Genomic DNA, 15,343 nt, shown 5'->3' on the forward strand with positions numbered 1-15,343 from the left:
TAATTTATGTTTCAACACAGAAACAGTTTGGCTTGGGCCCAGCCAAGCATGAGACACTTTAAACAGACTATGTTTTTAATTGGCCTTGCCCCATGGGGGGTGAAAGTGTGTTATTGAGGTTGTTGGTGCTGTTTTCATGTAGTCAGCCGGTGGCACATGATCGCAGGACACCCAAGTGCTCAGTACTCCTATTTCTGAAACCTACTCATATTTTTCTACTTCATTTGTGAAGCCTAAAGTTGCTGGGATAAGAAATATAATTGATGTATCCAGAGAATGTGATACTGTCCCCAGTTAAGGATCTACTGCTCTTCTTTTTCACCAGCGATGGAAAACCTCACGGTAAGCAAAGTTTTATACAGTTGGGTTTGTTAAAATATTTAAGTAGATGTAACTCTAGGCCAAAGGTTCAATGTAAATCTCTCGTTCCAGTTTCATATAAACTGTTAGTGTATTTCTTTTTTAAATGTTATGATGTGGAGATAAATCTGTACTCAAGTATCTGCTAACAGTCATTCAATAACTGTTTGAACATTTTGTTTAGTTGTTTTTTTACTTGAAATCATTTGTAAAATCTACCTTGGTTTTTATTGATCCTTTAATTGTCTCAAATTCAGGCTTTATCGTATGAAAATAAATTGGAAGTTAGTTTTTTTCTCCATGAAATCTGACTTTAAAATCTTAAAATCGTAAAATGTCTAAATGCCCACCTGGTTCTTCTGCTGTCCTGTCCCTCAGCCAGAACAATGGCGCGAGATAATGAACCGGAAGATGCGCTTCCCTCCGGAGCTCATCGCTGCCATCCAGGAGGGGAAGATAGAGCATCTTCGTGGGCTGCTGAAGACCGGCGACGGCATCCTCCGCCAGCTGGAGGAGTCCGAGGACCGCCAGTGGAGGGAGGCCCTCAACCTGTCCATCCGCCTGGGCAACGAGAGTTGCATGGATGTCCTCCTGCAGGGGGTCAAGTTCGACTTCCGGCAGATTCACGAGGCCCTGCTCGTGGCCGTGGACACCAACCAGCCCCGGGTGGTGAAGCGCCTGCTGGACCGCCTCGACCAGGAGAAAGGAAACAAGATGGACGTGCGCTCCTTCTCCCAGGCCATCTTTGACCAGTCAATTGACAACTCCCAGTTTGCTCCTGGTGTGACTCCTCTGACCTTAGCCTGCCAGAAGGACCTGTACGACATTGTCGCCATGCTCACCCGGAAAGGGCACGTCATCCCGTGGCCGCACAAGATATCCTGCATCTGTCTGGAGTGTCGTAACGGCCGGCAGTACGACCTTCTGAAGTTCTCCTTGTCTCGCATCAACACCTACCGCGGCATCGCCAGCCGCGCCTACCTGTCCGTCACCTCTGAGGACGCCATGCTCAGAGCCTTCACTCTCAGCAGGGAGCTCCGCATGCTCTCGCAGAAAGAGCCAGAGTTCAAGGTCCGGTGATATTGGTACACGTTCCTCACTTCCTGTTCATGTTGGCTGTCTGTGTTGTAACCTGACTCTCCTCCTGCAGCCTCAGTACCTGGGCCTGGAGGAGCTCTGCCAGGAGTTTGCCGTGGAGCTGCTGGGCATGTGTCGTAATCAGAGCGAGGTGACCACCATCCTGAACAGCTGCGGAGATGAGAGCCAGGACTCCTTGGAGGAGCAGGCCTTCGATGAGGGGATCCCCAACCTGTCCCGCCTGCGGCTCGCTGTCAACTTCAACCAGAAGCAGGTAGCTGGATGCAGACACTACGGTCAGTCAGAGAGGATTAAAGTAAGAAGATTCAATCCATAATGTGTTCCTCCCTCTCTGTGTGTTTGTTTCTGTGGAAGTTTGTGGCCCACCCCATCTGCCAGCAGGTGCTCTCCTCTATCTGGTGCGGGAACCTGGCTGGATGGCGGGGCAGCAGGACGGCCTGGAAGCTGTTTGTCTCCATGGTGATCTTCCTCACCATGCCCTTCCTCTGCCTCGTCTACTGGGTCGCTCCAAGGTCAAAGGTCATATCACACGAAAATGTCACAGACTGCCATGAGATAGGAAAATACGATTAACACACATGTGCATGTGCACAGAATATGAGACAATGGACCCTCGGGAACAAATTAGTTAAGGGCCCCCTACCCTGTCCATTTATAGATGCAAAACATAGTCTTTTTTTGTTTTATAGTCATTTTGTATCTCTTATAGGGTTCCTATAGATCTTTATAGAATGTAATGAAATCCTTTTTATTATTTAATTAAAAAAATAAAAAGCTCCTGACTGGTATTTGGATGTCTTAAATCTATATTTCCAAACTATTATATTTGCTGAGACATAGAAAACATATTTTTATTCATAGTTTTTTGTATTTTTGAAAATAATTGGTAAGCTCTAGCATATTTTAAAATAATTTACCAAATGTGTCTTGCATAAAAGTCACGCAGATCTAGATGGCGGTAACATTTAGCAAATAATTGGCCATACATTTCATTCCAAGTGGCATTCAAAAAAGAAGGCCCCCCAACCTCTTGGCCTTCTCCACATGGGCCCCTTTAGAGATCCATTCATGCATGTGTATATTGGCCCTAAAATCGTCTTTCTGTTTTTCACCAGGTGGGAGAGTTACTAAAGATTCCTGTGATCAAGTTCCTCCTGCACTCAGCCTCCTACCTGTGGTTCCTCATCACGTTACTGGGAGAGTCAATAACCATGGAGATGTATCGAACCAAATTTGCTTCCCGGCATCAGGACATGCTGCACAGCTCCTTCCACATGGTGTGGGTGGTCGGTGAGTTCCTTAAAGTAACCATGCCTGAAGGACACACAGGAAACTCAGTGTTTAACACTAAGGGGTCTCCCGGCAGGGTTCTTCTGGTACGAGTGTAAGGAGGTGTGGATCGAGGGGCTGCGCAGCTACTTCCTGGACTGGTGGAACTGCCTGGACGTGATGGTGCTCGGAATGTATCTGGCCTCCTTCGCGTTACGTCTGCTCATCATGCTCAAAGGCTTCTTCGTGTGCCATGGGCACGATGTCACAGAGGAGTGCGTTTACTTCACTCAGGCTGGTGAGAAAACGTTTCAAAAGTTAAAATACTTTATTTGTCATATGCACACAGTAGTAGTTTTGGTAATGAACATCTTTAGTCCTCCTACAAAGATGCAACATACAACAGACTTAACAGAAAAAAGGCGTGCAACAAATGCAATTGAAATTGATTAAAGTAATTTGCAGGAATAAGAAAAATGTGCACATATAAAACAGAACAAAACTAAACAGGATGTAAGATTAAATTATTTACAGTAGAATAATTACTGTTTACTGTAATAATATATAAGATCCAAATATGATAAGATCATTCATCCAAAATAGCTGAATTCTTAAATGAACACTTAGGACACAAAATGGTCATTTGTATATCAATTATTCACCCTGTGTGACCTTGAATTATTAAATAGAAGAATCTAAAGACAGGGGAAAGTTTGACAAATCACAGTGAATGGGGTCTTTGTTTAACAACAGTCAAACTAAATCATTTACCAACTCTCTCACATCGTGTGAATTGTAATCCAAGTTGCTTTTATCCAGCTTTTGCTCACTACTTCCCTCACCCCTGGCTCTCTGTCTGACTGTGTGTCCCACAGTGCGTGAGGACTGGCGTCAGGAGGACCCCCAGCTGCTGGCCGAGGTTCTGTTTGCAGTGACCAGCATGCTGAGCTTCACGCGGCTGGCCTACATCCTGCCAGCTCACGAGTCCCTGGGAACTCTGCAGATCTCCATAGGGAAGATGATCGATGACATGATGAGGTATAAGCATCCTGAAGCTTAATTCTGCACATTTCTGTACTGATCACTGACCGAGGGGGACTTAACCTGACAGAGCTGATGAGAATGTTTTTCTTTCTTTTTTAGATTTATGTTTATATTGATGATCATCGGAACAGCCTTCCTCTGCGGCATCAACAATGTCTATGTTCCTTATGTCCTCTCTCCACACCTTGGCAGGTATGATTAAAGGATTCTGTTCTTACAGCTGCAAGGTGAACACATTATAAGGACTTACAGAATCTTTTTGATTTCACATCACCCAGCAAGTTTCATCTTGTTTATACTTTTAATAAGGTTGTAATTGCCCAATAAAATCTTCCATTTGTAAATCCAACACAGGAAATAACATCAGACAGTTTCTAAAACTAATAATATACATGATATATTTCAGCATGTCCATTTAAAAGAGTATGAAAACCGACCCATCATGCTTTGCTGCAGGTTTAATGAGACGTTCCACTTCCTCTTCTGGACCATGTTTGGCGTGGCTAACCAGGACTACGTGGACATGCCCCAGTTTGTGGTGGCGGAGTTTGTAGGAAGGATTCTGTACGGCATCTTCACCCTCGTCATCGTCATCGTCCTGCTCAACATGCTTATCGCCATGATCACCAACACCTTCCAGAAAATTGAGGTAAAGCGGTATTTTCTTCTGTCAGACCTGAAAGATAGGCAGAAACTAACGACTGTCGCTAACATCCGAGCATTTCTATCTCAGGATGATGCAGACGTTGAGTGGAAGTTTGCCCGCTCCAAGCTGTACCTCAGTTACTTCAGAGAGGGCCTCACCATTCCCGTGCCCTTCAACATCATCCCCTCACCCAAAGCCTTCTACTACATGTTAAGGTGAGCTTTAAAAACAATGGAAACTGCTGACTCGTCTCAATTTTCGTCTTTATTGATTGTTTTTGGATTCTGTTCCAGAGGTCTCTTCAGACTAATCTGCTGCTGCTGCACTTCAAATGCTGAGAACAAATATCCTCCTATTCCCTCTATGGTAAGTTGATTGCTCATATTCAGCAGTGTGACTAGAAAAAAACAATGTTCTTCATAATATTTGCTAAACGCTGTGATGTCATGTGATTTAAGAGCAATGATAAGGAGCCTGAAGAGGACCAGATACCGTACCGGCAGCAGGTGATCAGAGCTCTGGTGCAGCGCTACATTGAGTCGGCACGCAGGGAGTTCGAGGAGAACAAGAGGAAAGGTACGTGTGGATGAAATAAATGTCTGAGAGTCCTGTTGGGTTCCATCTTTCTACTCTTTCTTATTTACTAAAGGTCCTTACAAAGATAAATGATAGAAATGCCTTTTATCTAAAAGGCATTTGTTTCTCATACTGCTGTGCTGCAGCACCTCTTTTCACCCTCTGTCTGAAACCAGAGTCCAGTCCGCTCTGATTGGTTAGCTGGCCGGCTCTGTTCTGATTGGTCAGCCGCTTAGAGATATCCCGCCCATTAGCCTATCACGAACATTGTGTTGGAGCGCTAGCCAATAGAAGTGTCAGTGTTAAATAGTGATGTCACTATGTTACAGAAGAAAACAAAGGTGTCCAATGAAGGCGTTTCAGACAGGGGGGGGAGACACATATTTATGTATAAAAGAAGACATGAAAAAGTGAATTTTGCATAATAGGGCCCCTTTAAAGTGCCTCCAATGCCGTTTCCCTTCCCTCAGATATCGGCAATCGGATCACTTTGCTGACCAAAACGGTCAGCAAGATGCACGGGGACATCAAGGTGGTCCAGCAGCTTCTGACGGAGGAGGGACACCCAGCAAGAGACCCACTGACCAATGAGGGCTCCTCTTTTCTGGGGAAATACATCATTGGTGCCAAAAACAATTTTGTAGGATTTAACAGCAAACCAGATGAGAAAGCGTCATCACTCAAAGTGCCAGTGCACAATGGAGAGAAAGAAGGGGTTACAGATCAAATTGAAACAGATAACAATCAAAATGTTGTTGGCGATTGTGAAGCAGAAGGATCGAAGCAGGTGACGGACTGTGATGTGGTGAAGATGGAAGAGGGGAGAGCTAAAACTGAGGTAGGGGATCAGAAGGAACCTGAGAAGAAAGAGCAGATGGAAGCAGCCAATAGAGAAAATACTGAAGATGAAGTTAAAGTGGTAGCAGGGACAAGTTTTAATCATGTAGAAAAGGAGTCTAAACCCAAGGCAGGAAAAGGAAAGGAAGATGAGAAGCTGACAGGGGGGAAGGTGAGTGAAACACACACAGATACAACTCCTGACACATTCAACAGTGAAAAGACAGAAACAAAGTCAGCAATGAACAAGTTTAGAGAAGCAGAGCTGAAAGAACAGAAAGTGGAGCCAAAGTGGAAGCAAGGTAAAAAGTTTGAACATGAAGCGGCAGGGGAAATTGCTGTCAAAGAGGGCAATGCAAAGCCTGGAGCCACAACAACCGTCCCCTCCCCAACAGAAAGCAGCCTCTCTCAGGACACCGGCTTCGGATCAGAAGAAGGGGATGGGGCGATTGGAGGGACGGTAGTGAGGCCGTAGACATTTATAATTATTTAAAAGTGACAAGTTACACATATTGGGAAATATATCCTTGCCTATTCTAATTTGTTTTCTCTGTTTTTGTGCCTAAAACTAAATATAATGTGCTAATTAATGAACTCCAGAGCAGCTGTCCCGTGTTGTGAAAAGGTCATCTAATGCTCTAATGCTGCTCATATTTCATATTTACTGCAGACTGGAAAGTGCTATCTGACTTTTCATCTAGCGTAACGCAAAACACAATTCATTTAGCTAAGTACTTAGTTATGTGAGAAAATCAGTAAGCAGAAACCTGTATGTGAAATAAGAAGAAACCTTATCTTGCTCTAACACAGAAAGCCTTTGACTTTCTTCTTAAAAAGTTATTTAAAAAAACATTGTTTGGCAAACGTTATCTTTGATTCCCCAATATTTTAAATTCGTCAGATTTAGGCAATACAATTCATTGATTCCGAAAATAGATGTCTATTAAAAATCAGTTTAAATTCAATTTGTTTTATAATTGCTAACATGTTCAAAAGTAATTGTGCATCTTAAAGTCACGATGCTGAAATCAATAGGCTTTGATAAGCATCAGTGGCAGTTAAATAGGGTTACAGTGTATTACCATTACAAAAATACACGAATTAATCAGCTGAATGTAGTAACTTGAAACTGCAAAATGATGATTGGTGGGGTAGTTCTGTTGAAATTTAAACATCAGAAGAAAGTAGAATTGTGCTCAATAAAAATAATTGCACAATAGAAACTTTGTAACACAATTAAAACATTTGAAATCATTAATTTCTGTTTTTCCTGAGCTTAATGCAGGAGAACATTCACTCTGTGCTGATTAGTGTTGCTAACTCACGACCAGCAGCCCGCCACAGTGTGACAGAGCAGGTCTCAGCTTGTTTCACACATTCTGCTCCCCTGAGCTTGAATCAGTTCATTAAATCACCACCTGCAGCTCCACCTGTCCCCCGACACATGCACACTCTTCCTGTGGAACACACCTGTGCACGTAACGCTTTGTCGCTGTTATTGGTGACTGATGCCATCATCATTTCTATTTTCAGTGTCTATTCTGTTAACCTGCTTCACGAAATAATTAAATATCACACTTTATTCATTCTGACACCAAAGCCCACAACATTTAGCACCAGGTAATGTATTTCATGTTTTACGTGCACAGGCATGATTTATCACCAGCCAATCACAATCACCATCCTGTTAGATGATGAGTTTCATTTCCTAATTAACAACACGTTTTTAGAACAGCATGCAGACATTCTCCTTTCCTCCATGTGAGTACAAAATATTTTGCTTTTTTGAAAATGTAAAAGAAAACCATTGCCTCAATACATTTAGGTCTAAATATGATCAGTAACAATACATGCATAACCAAAGCTAGAAAAATGTACAGCAGCGTATGAAATAAAGAGACTTAAATAAAGACCTGTGTATAAAAAGTTCAATTCCCACACATCTAAAATACAATCATGTTTATTAAAATGACCCACATATACAAATAATAATTAAAAAATACTAAGAGCATGTATGAATTCATTGTACCCTATACATTATATACAAACAAGCAATTCATGATGAAAATAGTAAATATAAATATGAGACCTGAAACTAGCTGCATATGTAAAACTATCTTTCCAACGTAATATACAAAAAAAGAGCAGGGTGTTTCCAAAAGGTTTTTTTTAACAGTGGATAAGGGGAAGTGTGTTTTCAGGAGCCACACATCAGACAGTCATCTTTGTTCTCTAAGGAGCACACCACGGCAGCCATGTTTTTCTCTTTGACCTCCTCTTCCTCGCTGTTCCTTGCCGGGGCCTCCCTCAGCTTCTCCTTGATCAGGGTGAACTGGATGGGGTTGGCGGCAGGCTTTGTCCGCAGGTAGTACATGCCGGTTTTCAGACCCTGCAGAGAGAAGAAGACGGCATTAGGACGTTTGTTTCTTGGCACTGCGATGAACATTGAGTATTCCCTCAGTCCTGACTTACCAACTGCCATCCGTAGAAGTGCATGCTGGTCAGTTTGCCGTAGTTTGGCTCGGCGATATGGATGTTTAGCGACTGGCTCTGATCGATGTAAGCCCCACGATCTGCTGCCATCTTGATGACTGTCTTCTGGGAGATTTCCCACACAGTTTTATACAGCTGCTTCAGATCAGCAGGGATCTCTTCAATACCCTGCAGACAAGTCAGAGAGCATGTTGATTACCAACACATATTTTAATTATAGGAAGATTGTTACGACCCTGGGTTGTTAGGTCATTTGTGTGTACATTTTTCCCTCCTCCTGTGTCTGTGAGTGTGTGTGAGCAAGCAGGTGGTGCCCATTAGCTGATTAGCTACCTCCTGCATGCTGATGGTCCACCTGAGGAGACAGTAGCATATTAAGCGGCAGCCGTGCAGTTCCTCGGCCGCTCTCGCTGACTCCACTTCGCCTACTCCCATCGCGGTGCTTTTTGATATTTTGTTTTATGGTGTTTTGAGCGCACTTTGGTATCGTTTGTTCTTCTCCTCTGGCTGCGGGCCAGTGTCACTTTACCTGTCTTTGCAAGACAGTTTAGGTTCTCAGGAGTGCAAACCCTTTTGTTTTCTTTTCCCTTTTGGATCGATCGTTTTCTCATGTTTAAGGTAGTGTAGGTAAGAAGCCTGTATATTTATTTTCTCGGTTAGGTAAGATTTGGATTTGTAAGGTTTGTTTCTTTTTTGTTAGTTTTGCTACTCCTGTTTTTGTATATATTTGGTAAATCAATTTACCAAACGCTTTCTCTGACTCGGTGTCCGTGTTCTTGGGAGTGGGAAGAGTGGGGAGAGTGCAAATGTTGTGCTGTGCCTAGGTTCCCGTAGACCTGGGCGTAACAAGATTTAGAGCAATGATACTGAATAGTGACTCTTCACCTGGATGGAACCGTTCTGACCAATCAGCTGGTTCTTCATCTCGTCGCTCCACAGCCCTCTCTCTGTGAGGTCCTTCAGCAGGTGAGGGTTCACAATCTGTGGCAGAGGCACAAAAGAAAGTCAGAAACAAGGGAGGTCAATTTAAGAGCATGTTTTGATTAGATATTTATGTGTGTAAAAAATAAGAAATAATGAAATTAACGGTTATCATTTTAAAATATGTGTGATCACTTATTCATGTACCCATGTTACTGTCATTTCCTGTGTATATTGCCAAGATACCTGACCATTACATTGTTGAAATACTTTTAGAGCATTGTTTCTTAAACTTTTTCATACCAAGGACCACTTAACCAATAAAAAAACACTCGCGGACCACCGAACTCCACAAATGTCAAAAAACACATCGTTTTTCTAGAGCAGATTAGAAATGATGAAATTGAAAATGGTACAAACAAGTGGCAAAATGTTTGATGGAGGTGTTGCACTGGGCTATATCATGCAATCGAAAGTGAAACTTAACCTCGCTCCATTGCGGAGATATTCCCACGAGAGTGTGGAAAACTTAAATGTATTTATTTATTTCAAATAAGAAATGTTACCAATATAGTCACGGACCACTAGGGGGCGCTCACGGACCACCAGTGATCTGCGGACCACACTTTGAGAAGCACTGTTTTAGAGTGAAAAGACTCGCTGACAAAAACTCCAACCGTTCATGTGGGGATATTTCTAGGCAAATGTATCAGCATAGTATGTCAAATTCCCAAATCTGTAGCAGCGCATGCTCTCAGTGCTGACCTGGAACTCTCCGGAGAGAACCCTGCGGGTGTAGATGTTGCTGGTGTACGCCTCAATAGACTCGTTGTTGCCGAGGATCTGGGCGGTGGAGGCTGTGGGCATGGGAGCCATGAGCAGACTGTTCCTCACCCCGTGCCTGAGGACACACAGGGGGGCAGAGGTTAGCCACAACCCCCACATACATAAGAAAAACACCAACAAGGGAGACATTTAAAGACTTACTTGGCAATTTTGGCCTTCAATGCTCCCCAGTCACAGAGATCTGTTGGTGTTTTATCCCACATGTCATACTGAAGGATCTGGAGATCAAAGGATCAGAGCTGAGCTGCTGAACTGTATCCTGGGATGGATTGAAGACAATGTGAAAAGTACTCACCCCCTTGCTGACAGGAGATCCGGCGTAGGTTTCATAGGGGCCGAGCTCCGCTGCCAGCTCACAGCTGGCCTCCAGGGCGGCGTGGTAGATGGTCTCAAAGATGTGGATGTTGAGCAGCTGGGCCTCGGGGCTTTCAAAGGGATAACGCATCAGGATGAAGGCATCAGCCAGACCCTGCACACCGATTCCAATTGGTCTGTGGCGCTTGTTAGACCTCTCCGCCTGCAAACCAGGACAGAGGAGCCACTGGTTACCATGGAGCACATCAGACTGCACAGTGGATAGAGAGGGAACACTGGTTTAAAGCTTACCTCAATCACTGGGTAGTAGTTGATGTCAATAATCTTGTTCAGGTTCTTCACAATGACTTTGGTGACAGAAGAAAGCTTTTTGAAGTCAAAGCTCTTTTCTGGGGTCACGTACATGTTGAGGGCAATAGATGCCAGGTTACACACTGCAACCTGAGTAGAACACGAGAAGAGAAATGAATATTAAGTTACCTTTAATTTGACTGTGATTCAAGTGTTATATTTGAAATGATTTTAATGTTATAGTAGTTCTGATAAATCTGCTAATACTTATGTTGATGGGTGCTTTTAAAATATCTTCATAATAGTAGGCGTGATAGATATTATGTGATGTTTTTAGAGTCTATTGATTGTTATGTGTGAAACTGCTAAAGGACTGCATAAGGAAATAAAAGAATAGCTAAATCTTGCCTCATCAATATATGTATGCATTGTCATATTGAAGAAAGAGGTATAATCACAGAACAATCACAAGGGAGGACAAGCTGAATGAGCAAAAACTACATATTTAATGTGAATACAGCAGACCTAACAGTCCCCCCCCCCCCCTCACCTCATCTTTGCTTGTGTACTCCAGGATCTCCGTGCACAGGTTGCTGGATTTGATGGTGCCCAGATTCTGCTGGTTGCTCTTCCGGTTGCAGGCGTCCTTGTAGAGCATGTATGGTGTCCCGGTTTCTGTCTGAGACTCGATGATGGCGTGCCAAACCTGTTGAGCCTTCACCACACGCCTAGCCCGGCCCTCCTTCTCATAGCTGAGGAGAACACAGACACATGGGACAGGTCAGCAAGGAGAAGTCAGGTGGTTGTTCAGAAGAGAGTTGTGTTGTGTCGCTGGTCTTACCGAGTGTAAAGCTCCTCAAACTCCTCTCCCCAGCACTCCTCTAGCCCGGGAGATTCACCGGGACACATCAGAGACCAGTCCTAGGAAAGCAGAAGAGGGGCAATCAGAAGTGTTCAAGATAGAGCAGGAAGATTAAACCCCACAGCAAACTTACAGTAGTTTTAGACAAGACATTTGAAGACATCAACTTGGATTTTGAGATACTGGGGTGAAGTTTTCTTCACAATTTTCACTCATTTTATAAAGGCCAAAGTATTACTATCGAAAAAACTATCAGCAGATTAATCACCAATGACAATTATAGTTAGTTGCAGCATAAAGTGTATCATTTCATTCAAACTGTGACCTTTGCAGAAAGTGAGTCATGGAGGGGATTCCCTCAGATATTCACCTGATTGGCTTCCACTCGCTTCATGAACAGGTCTGGGATCCACATGGCAAAGAACAAGTCTCTGGCCCTCTGCTCCTCTTTGCCCGTGTTCTTCTTCATCTCTAAGAAGTCGAACACATCGAAATGCCACGGCTCCAGGTACACAGCGAAGGCCCCGGGTCTCTGAACAAGGGAACAGAGAGAGAGAGAGAGAGGTCATTACATTTACTACCAGAGGTGTCTCTACGGCAACAACATCCAGCTCCATTAGTGTGTGTCTTCACCTTGTTGCCTCCCTGGTCTACATAACGTGCTGTGTTGTTGTAGACCCGAAGCATCGGAACCAGCCCATTGGAATTGCCATTAGTCTGCAAAACAAACAAAACAAGAACTACTGTAAGTCATACAATTAAGACACAAGTAAAACTGTTCTTTTTCAGTTTGATTTGAATGCAGAGCTAAAATTATCAATCAATCAACCAAAAAAGAAACGGCAAATACTTTGATAGTGAATAAAAATGACAGCAATCCTGTTTTCAGCCTCTCAAAAATGGATATTTCTCCTATTCTTCCGTATTCATTTCAAACCTTTATTTATGCAGGTGAATCCCATTGAGATCATTGATCTCTTTTTCAAGGCTGACCTGAATATAGTATATAGTATAAATTACATTAACCTAAATATCCTTTGGTTTCGGACTTAAAAAAACATTTTTTATAAGCACAACACTGGAAACTGGTATTGACTTTTATAGACCAAAATATCAAATTATTAATCTGAAAAATAAGCAGCACATTAATAATGAATATTAACAATGAATTTGACTCACCCCAGCGATATAGCTGCCTGTGGCTCTGATGCAGCTCACTGCCAGTCCAATGCCTCCAGCTGATTTGGAGATGAGGGCACACTGCTTCAGAGTGTCGTAAATACCCTCAATGCTGTCATCCTTCATGGTCAGCAAGAAACAACTGCAAAAAAAAATTAGATTAAGGAAAGAAGAAAACAATCGAATGTAGAAAAAAGCATGAGATGTCACTGCTCAGAGTGAATTGGGATCTATAAAGTATATCTTATCTTATCTCACCTGGACAGCTGTGGCCGGGTGGTGCCGGCATTGAAGAGAGTCGGGGAGGCATGGGTGAACCACTTCTCTGACAGCAGGTTGTAGGTTTCAATGGCTGCATCCACGTCTCCTTTATGAATCCCGACAGCCACTCTCATTAGCATGTGCTGAGGCCTCTCAGCAACTGCACAAGGAGAGACAATAATTAGCAAATAAACAATTGAAATGATATCCAAACAGCACATAAACATGCTTCTCAAGATGCTCCAGGAAAAGCCATTCTCACCTTTGCCGTTAATCCTCAACAAATACGACCGCTCGAGCGTCTTTTAAAGCAAAAAATACAAATTAGTTTTAGAATTCAATATCTAATTGAGATTTTGAATGTAACATTTGAATAAAAGTTACCTTAAAGCCAAAGAAGTTGTAGGAGAAGTCTCTGTCGAAGATGATGGCTGAGTTGAGCCGCTGCAAAATATAGAAAATTATGTAAAAACACAATGCAATGACTTGACATTTTAAAACATGAAAGAAATGCCTCATAAAATGTGACTTACTCCCTTATTTTCAAGTACAAGGTCGAGCGTCTCCTTGGAGATCATAGGAGCGTGGCGTTTATTTAACGGGTTCACGTAGTTGTACAGGTCCTCCATCACATCTACACAAGCATAGAGGAAATAAAGTGCAACATCGGTAAGGATAAGATAATCACTCTAACAATATTGTGTGTACAGCATCCTCATTTACTGGACAATTCCTCAATTCATGTGTATGTACTAAAGGTGTTATTTCATGTTTACAAACACATTTTATTATACACACACACAAAAGGTGCATATCTTGCAATAGACAGTGTATTTTTTATTGCAACTTGTACTCACCACTGAACACTTTCTTGGTTTCTTTGTGCAAGCTGGACACTGCAATGCGTGCAGCCAGAAATGCGTAGTCAGGGTGTTTGGTGGTGAGGGTGGCAGCCGTCTCAGCTGCCAGAGTGTCCAGCTCCACAGTGGTGACTCCAATGTACAGACCCTGGACCACCTTCGTCGTAATCTGAGCCTGCGCAAATAAACAGATAAAGGGTTGAACGCATAGTAGATTATCTTTCAATTCAAGTAGAAATCGTCAAACTTTCACATTTATTTTAACATTGATATGGCTTTTTACGGTCTTAACTTACAGGGTCCACAAATTCAGAGTTGAGCCCATAGCAAAGCTTCTGAATGCGAGAAGTGATTTTATCAAAAGTTATCGCCTCCTCGCGTCCATCTGAAAAACAAAAATTAAATTAAACATTGTTTGTAAAACTGTATTTGGTCAATTCCCTCAAAGAAATCTAGACATAAGTTTGTTCATCAAAGAACTTGTAAAATATGATGAAAGGTTCTAAACATTGAAATAGCAGACAAGATTATCAATCCCATAAATGTAAATTGGACTCGTTCCAATGATCAATTAACTCAGATAAAGCGCACGCTGAACACCTGTGTAACCAGGGAAACAAAACGTTCTTACTTTGCGCCAACACAAATGATGAAAATACATGTTTATAATAATCCTCTTCATATACACTCCTAATAGTGGACAACGCTATTACCTTAAAAAAACTTTTTGGACAGGTGTTAGAGAGTAAAACCAGGAAAACGAGCCTGATATTCAAGTTAATATCGTCGTTACTATTGAAAAAAAATAAGCTTACACGTTATTCAAATAAAAAACAAAACAAGCAACAAACTTAAAATCGGATACAAATCTTTTTGTCAGTTGTTGTTCTTTCATAACTCAAGTCTTTGTTGAAAGTCGACAAGAACCATGCACAAAGAAACAAAAGGAAACACACTATAGCTAAATAGGTACAATTGTACATTATTAACAAGGAGGAAAAGATTTGCAGAAGCGCAGTTTTTATTTTGAGTATTAACGTTTCTTACAGTTTACATATTTTAATTTATTTTAAACGTTTTCCAGGACCTCAAATTACCCCCGCGAAACATTGCATTATCCGATATTATTTGACAGAAAGAAAGTTAAAGTGAGCTACTTTACCTCGCTTAATGACGTGCATGTTGGCAACAATGTTTTCCTCTGACAGCAGTTGTTGTGTTTTTAGCTTCGAAACAGATAAGTGATCTGTATTACTGAGATGTTATAACAGGTTATTAAATTATAAGGACAACTGGCATTTGAATCTCAAACTGAGGGCGCCAACCTCCTCTGTCCTGCCAGTGCCAGTTACAAACATGGTTACAACGCTTTGTGTCAGCAGCTCAGCCAATCCGAGAAGACTCAGTCAGATTTATAAACCAATCAAAAATGCATCATAGATCATTTTACAACTTCCGGTCTCCGTTTCCGGGCCAAATCTGGCG

General features: G+C 42.3%; 2 protein-coding genes across 2 annotated transcripts; one reads left to right on the plus strand and one right to left on the minus strand.

Annotated features, from left to right (window-relative positions):
* Positions 1–327: 327 nt before the first annotated feature.
* On the plus strand, positions 328–6,305 carry LOC307019834 (short transient receptor potential channel 2-like; the record flags this gene model as incomplete). The annotated part of the gene is made up of 13 exons (XM_079650938.1): positions 328–342; positions 739–1,431; positions 1,511–1,711; positions 1,813–1,977; positions 2,574–2,748; positions 2,825–3,025; positions 3,603–3,765; positions 3,871–3,963; positions 4,228–4,420; positions 4,505–4,632; positions 4,711–4,783; positions 4,876–4,993; positions 5,464–6,305. 13 exons carry the CDS (start codon positions 328–330, stop codon positions 6,303–6,305), a joined length of 3,060 nt encoding a protein of 1,019 aa, XP_079507064.1.
* A 1,469-nt stretch (positions 6,306–7,774) lies between these two features.
* LOC307018713 (ribonucleoside-diphosphate reductase large subunit-like) lies at positions 7,775–15,228 on the minus strand. Its single transcript, XM_079649087.1, has 19 exons — positions 15,021–15,228; positions 14,155–14,243; positions 13,856–14,033; positions 13,532–13,632; positions 13,383–13,442; positions 13,261–13,300; positions 12,996–13,158; positions 12,738–12,879; positions 12,192–12,275; positions 11,929–12,090; positions 11,538–11,617; positions 11,247–11,448; positions 10,697–10,846; positions 10,386–10,607; positions 10,232–10,308; positions 10,010–10,145; positions 9,209–9,304; positions 8,303–8,491; positions 7,775–8,219 (listed from the first exon to the last, which is right to left on the minus strand). Exons 1-19 carry the CDS (start codon positions 15,037–15,039, stop codon positions 8,028–8,030), a joined length of 2,382 nt encoding a protein of 793 aa, XP_079505213.1. The 5' UTR covers positions 15,040–15,228; the 3' UTR covers positions 7,775–8,027.
* Positions 15,229–15,343: the final 115 nt, after the last annotated feature.

Source organism: Notothenia rossii, assembly GCF_949606895.1.
Source record: "Notothenia rossii genome assembly, chromosome: 9".
In the NCBI taxonomy this organism is placed as follows: domain Eukaryota; kingdom Metazoa; phylum Chordata; class Actinopteri; order Perciformes; family Nototheniidae; genus Notothenia; species Notothenia rossii.

Excerpts from the sequence above, each read along its gene's own strand:
- LOC307018713 (XM_079649087.1), bottom strand. Across the intron at positions 13,159-13,260 it reads GTTGAGGATTAACGGCAAAG|TTGCTGAGAGGCCTCAGCAC; the intron begins GTGAGAATGGCT and ends CTCCTTGTGCAG. Across the intron at positions 10,309-10,385 it reads GATCTCCTGTCAGCAAGGGG|ATCCTTCAGTATGACATGTG; the intron begins GTGAGTACTTTT and ends TTTGATCTCCAG.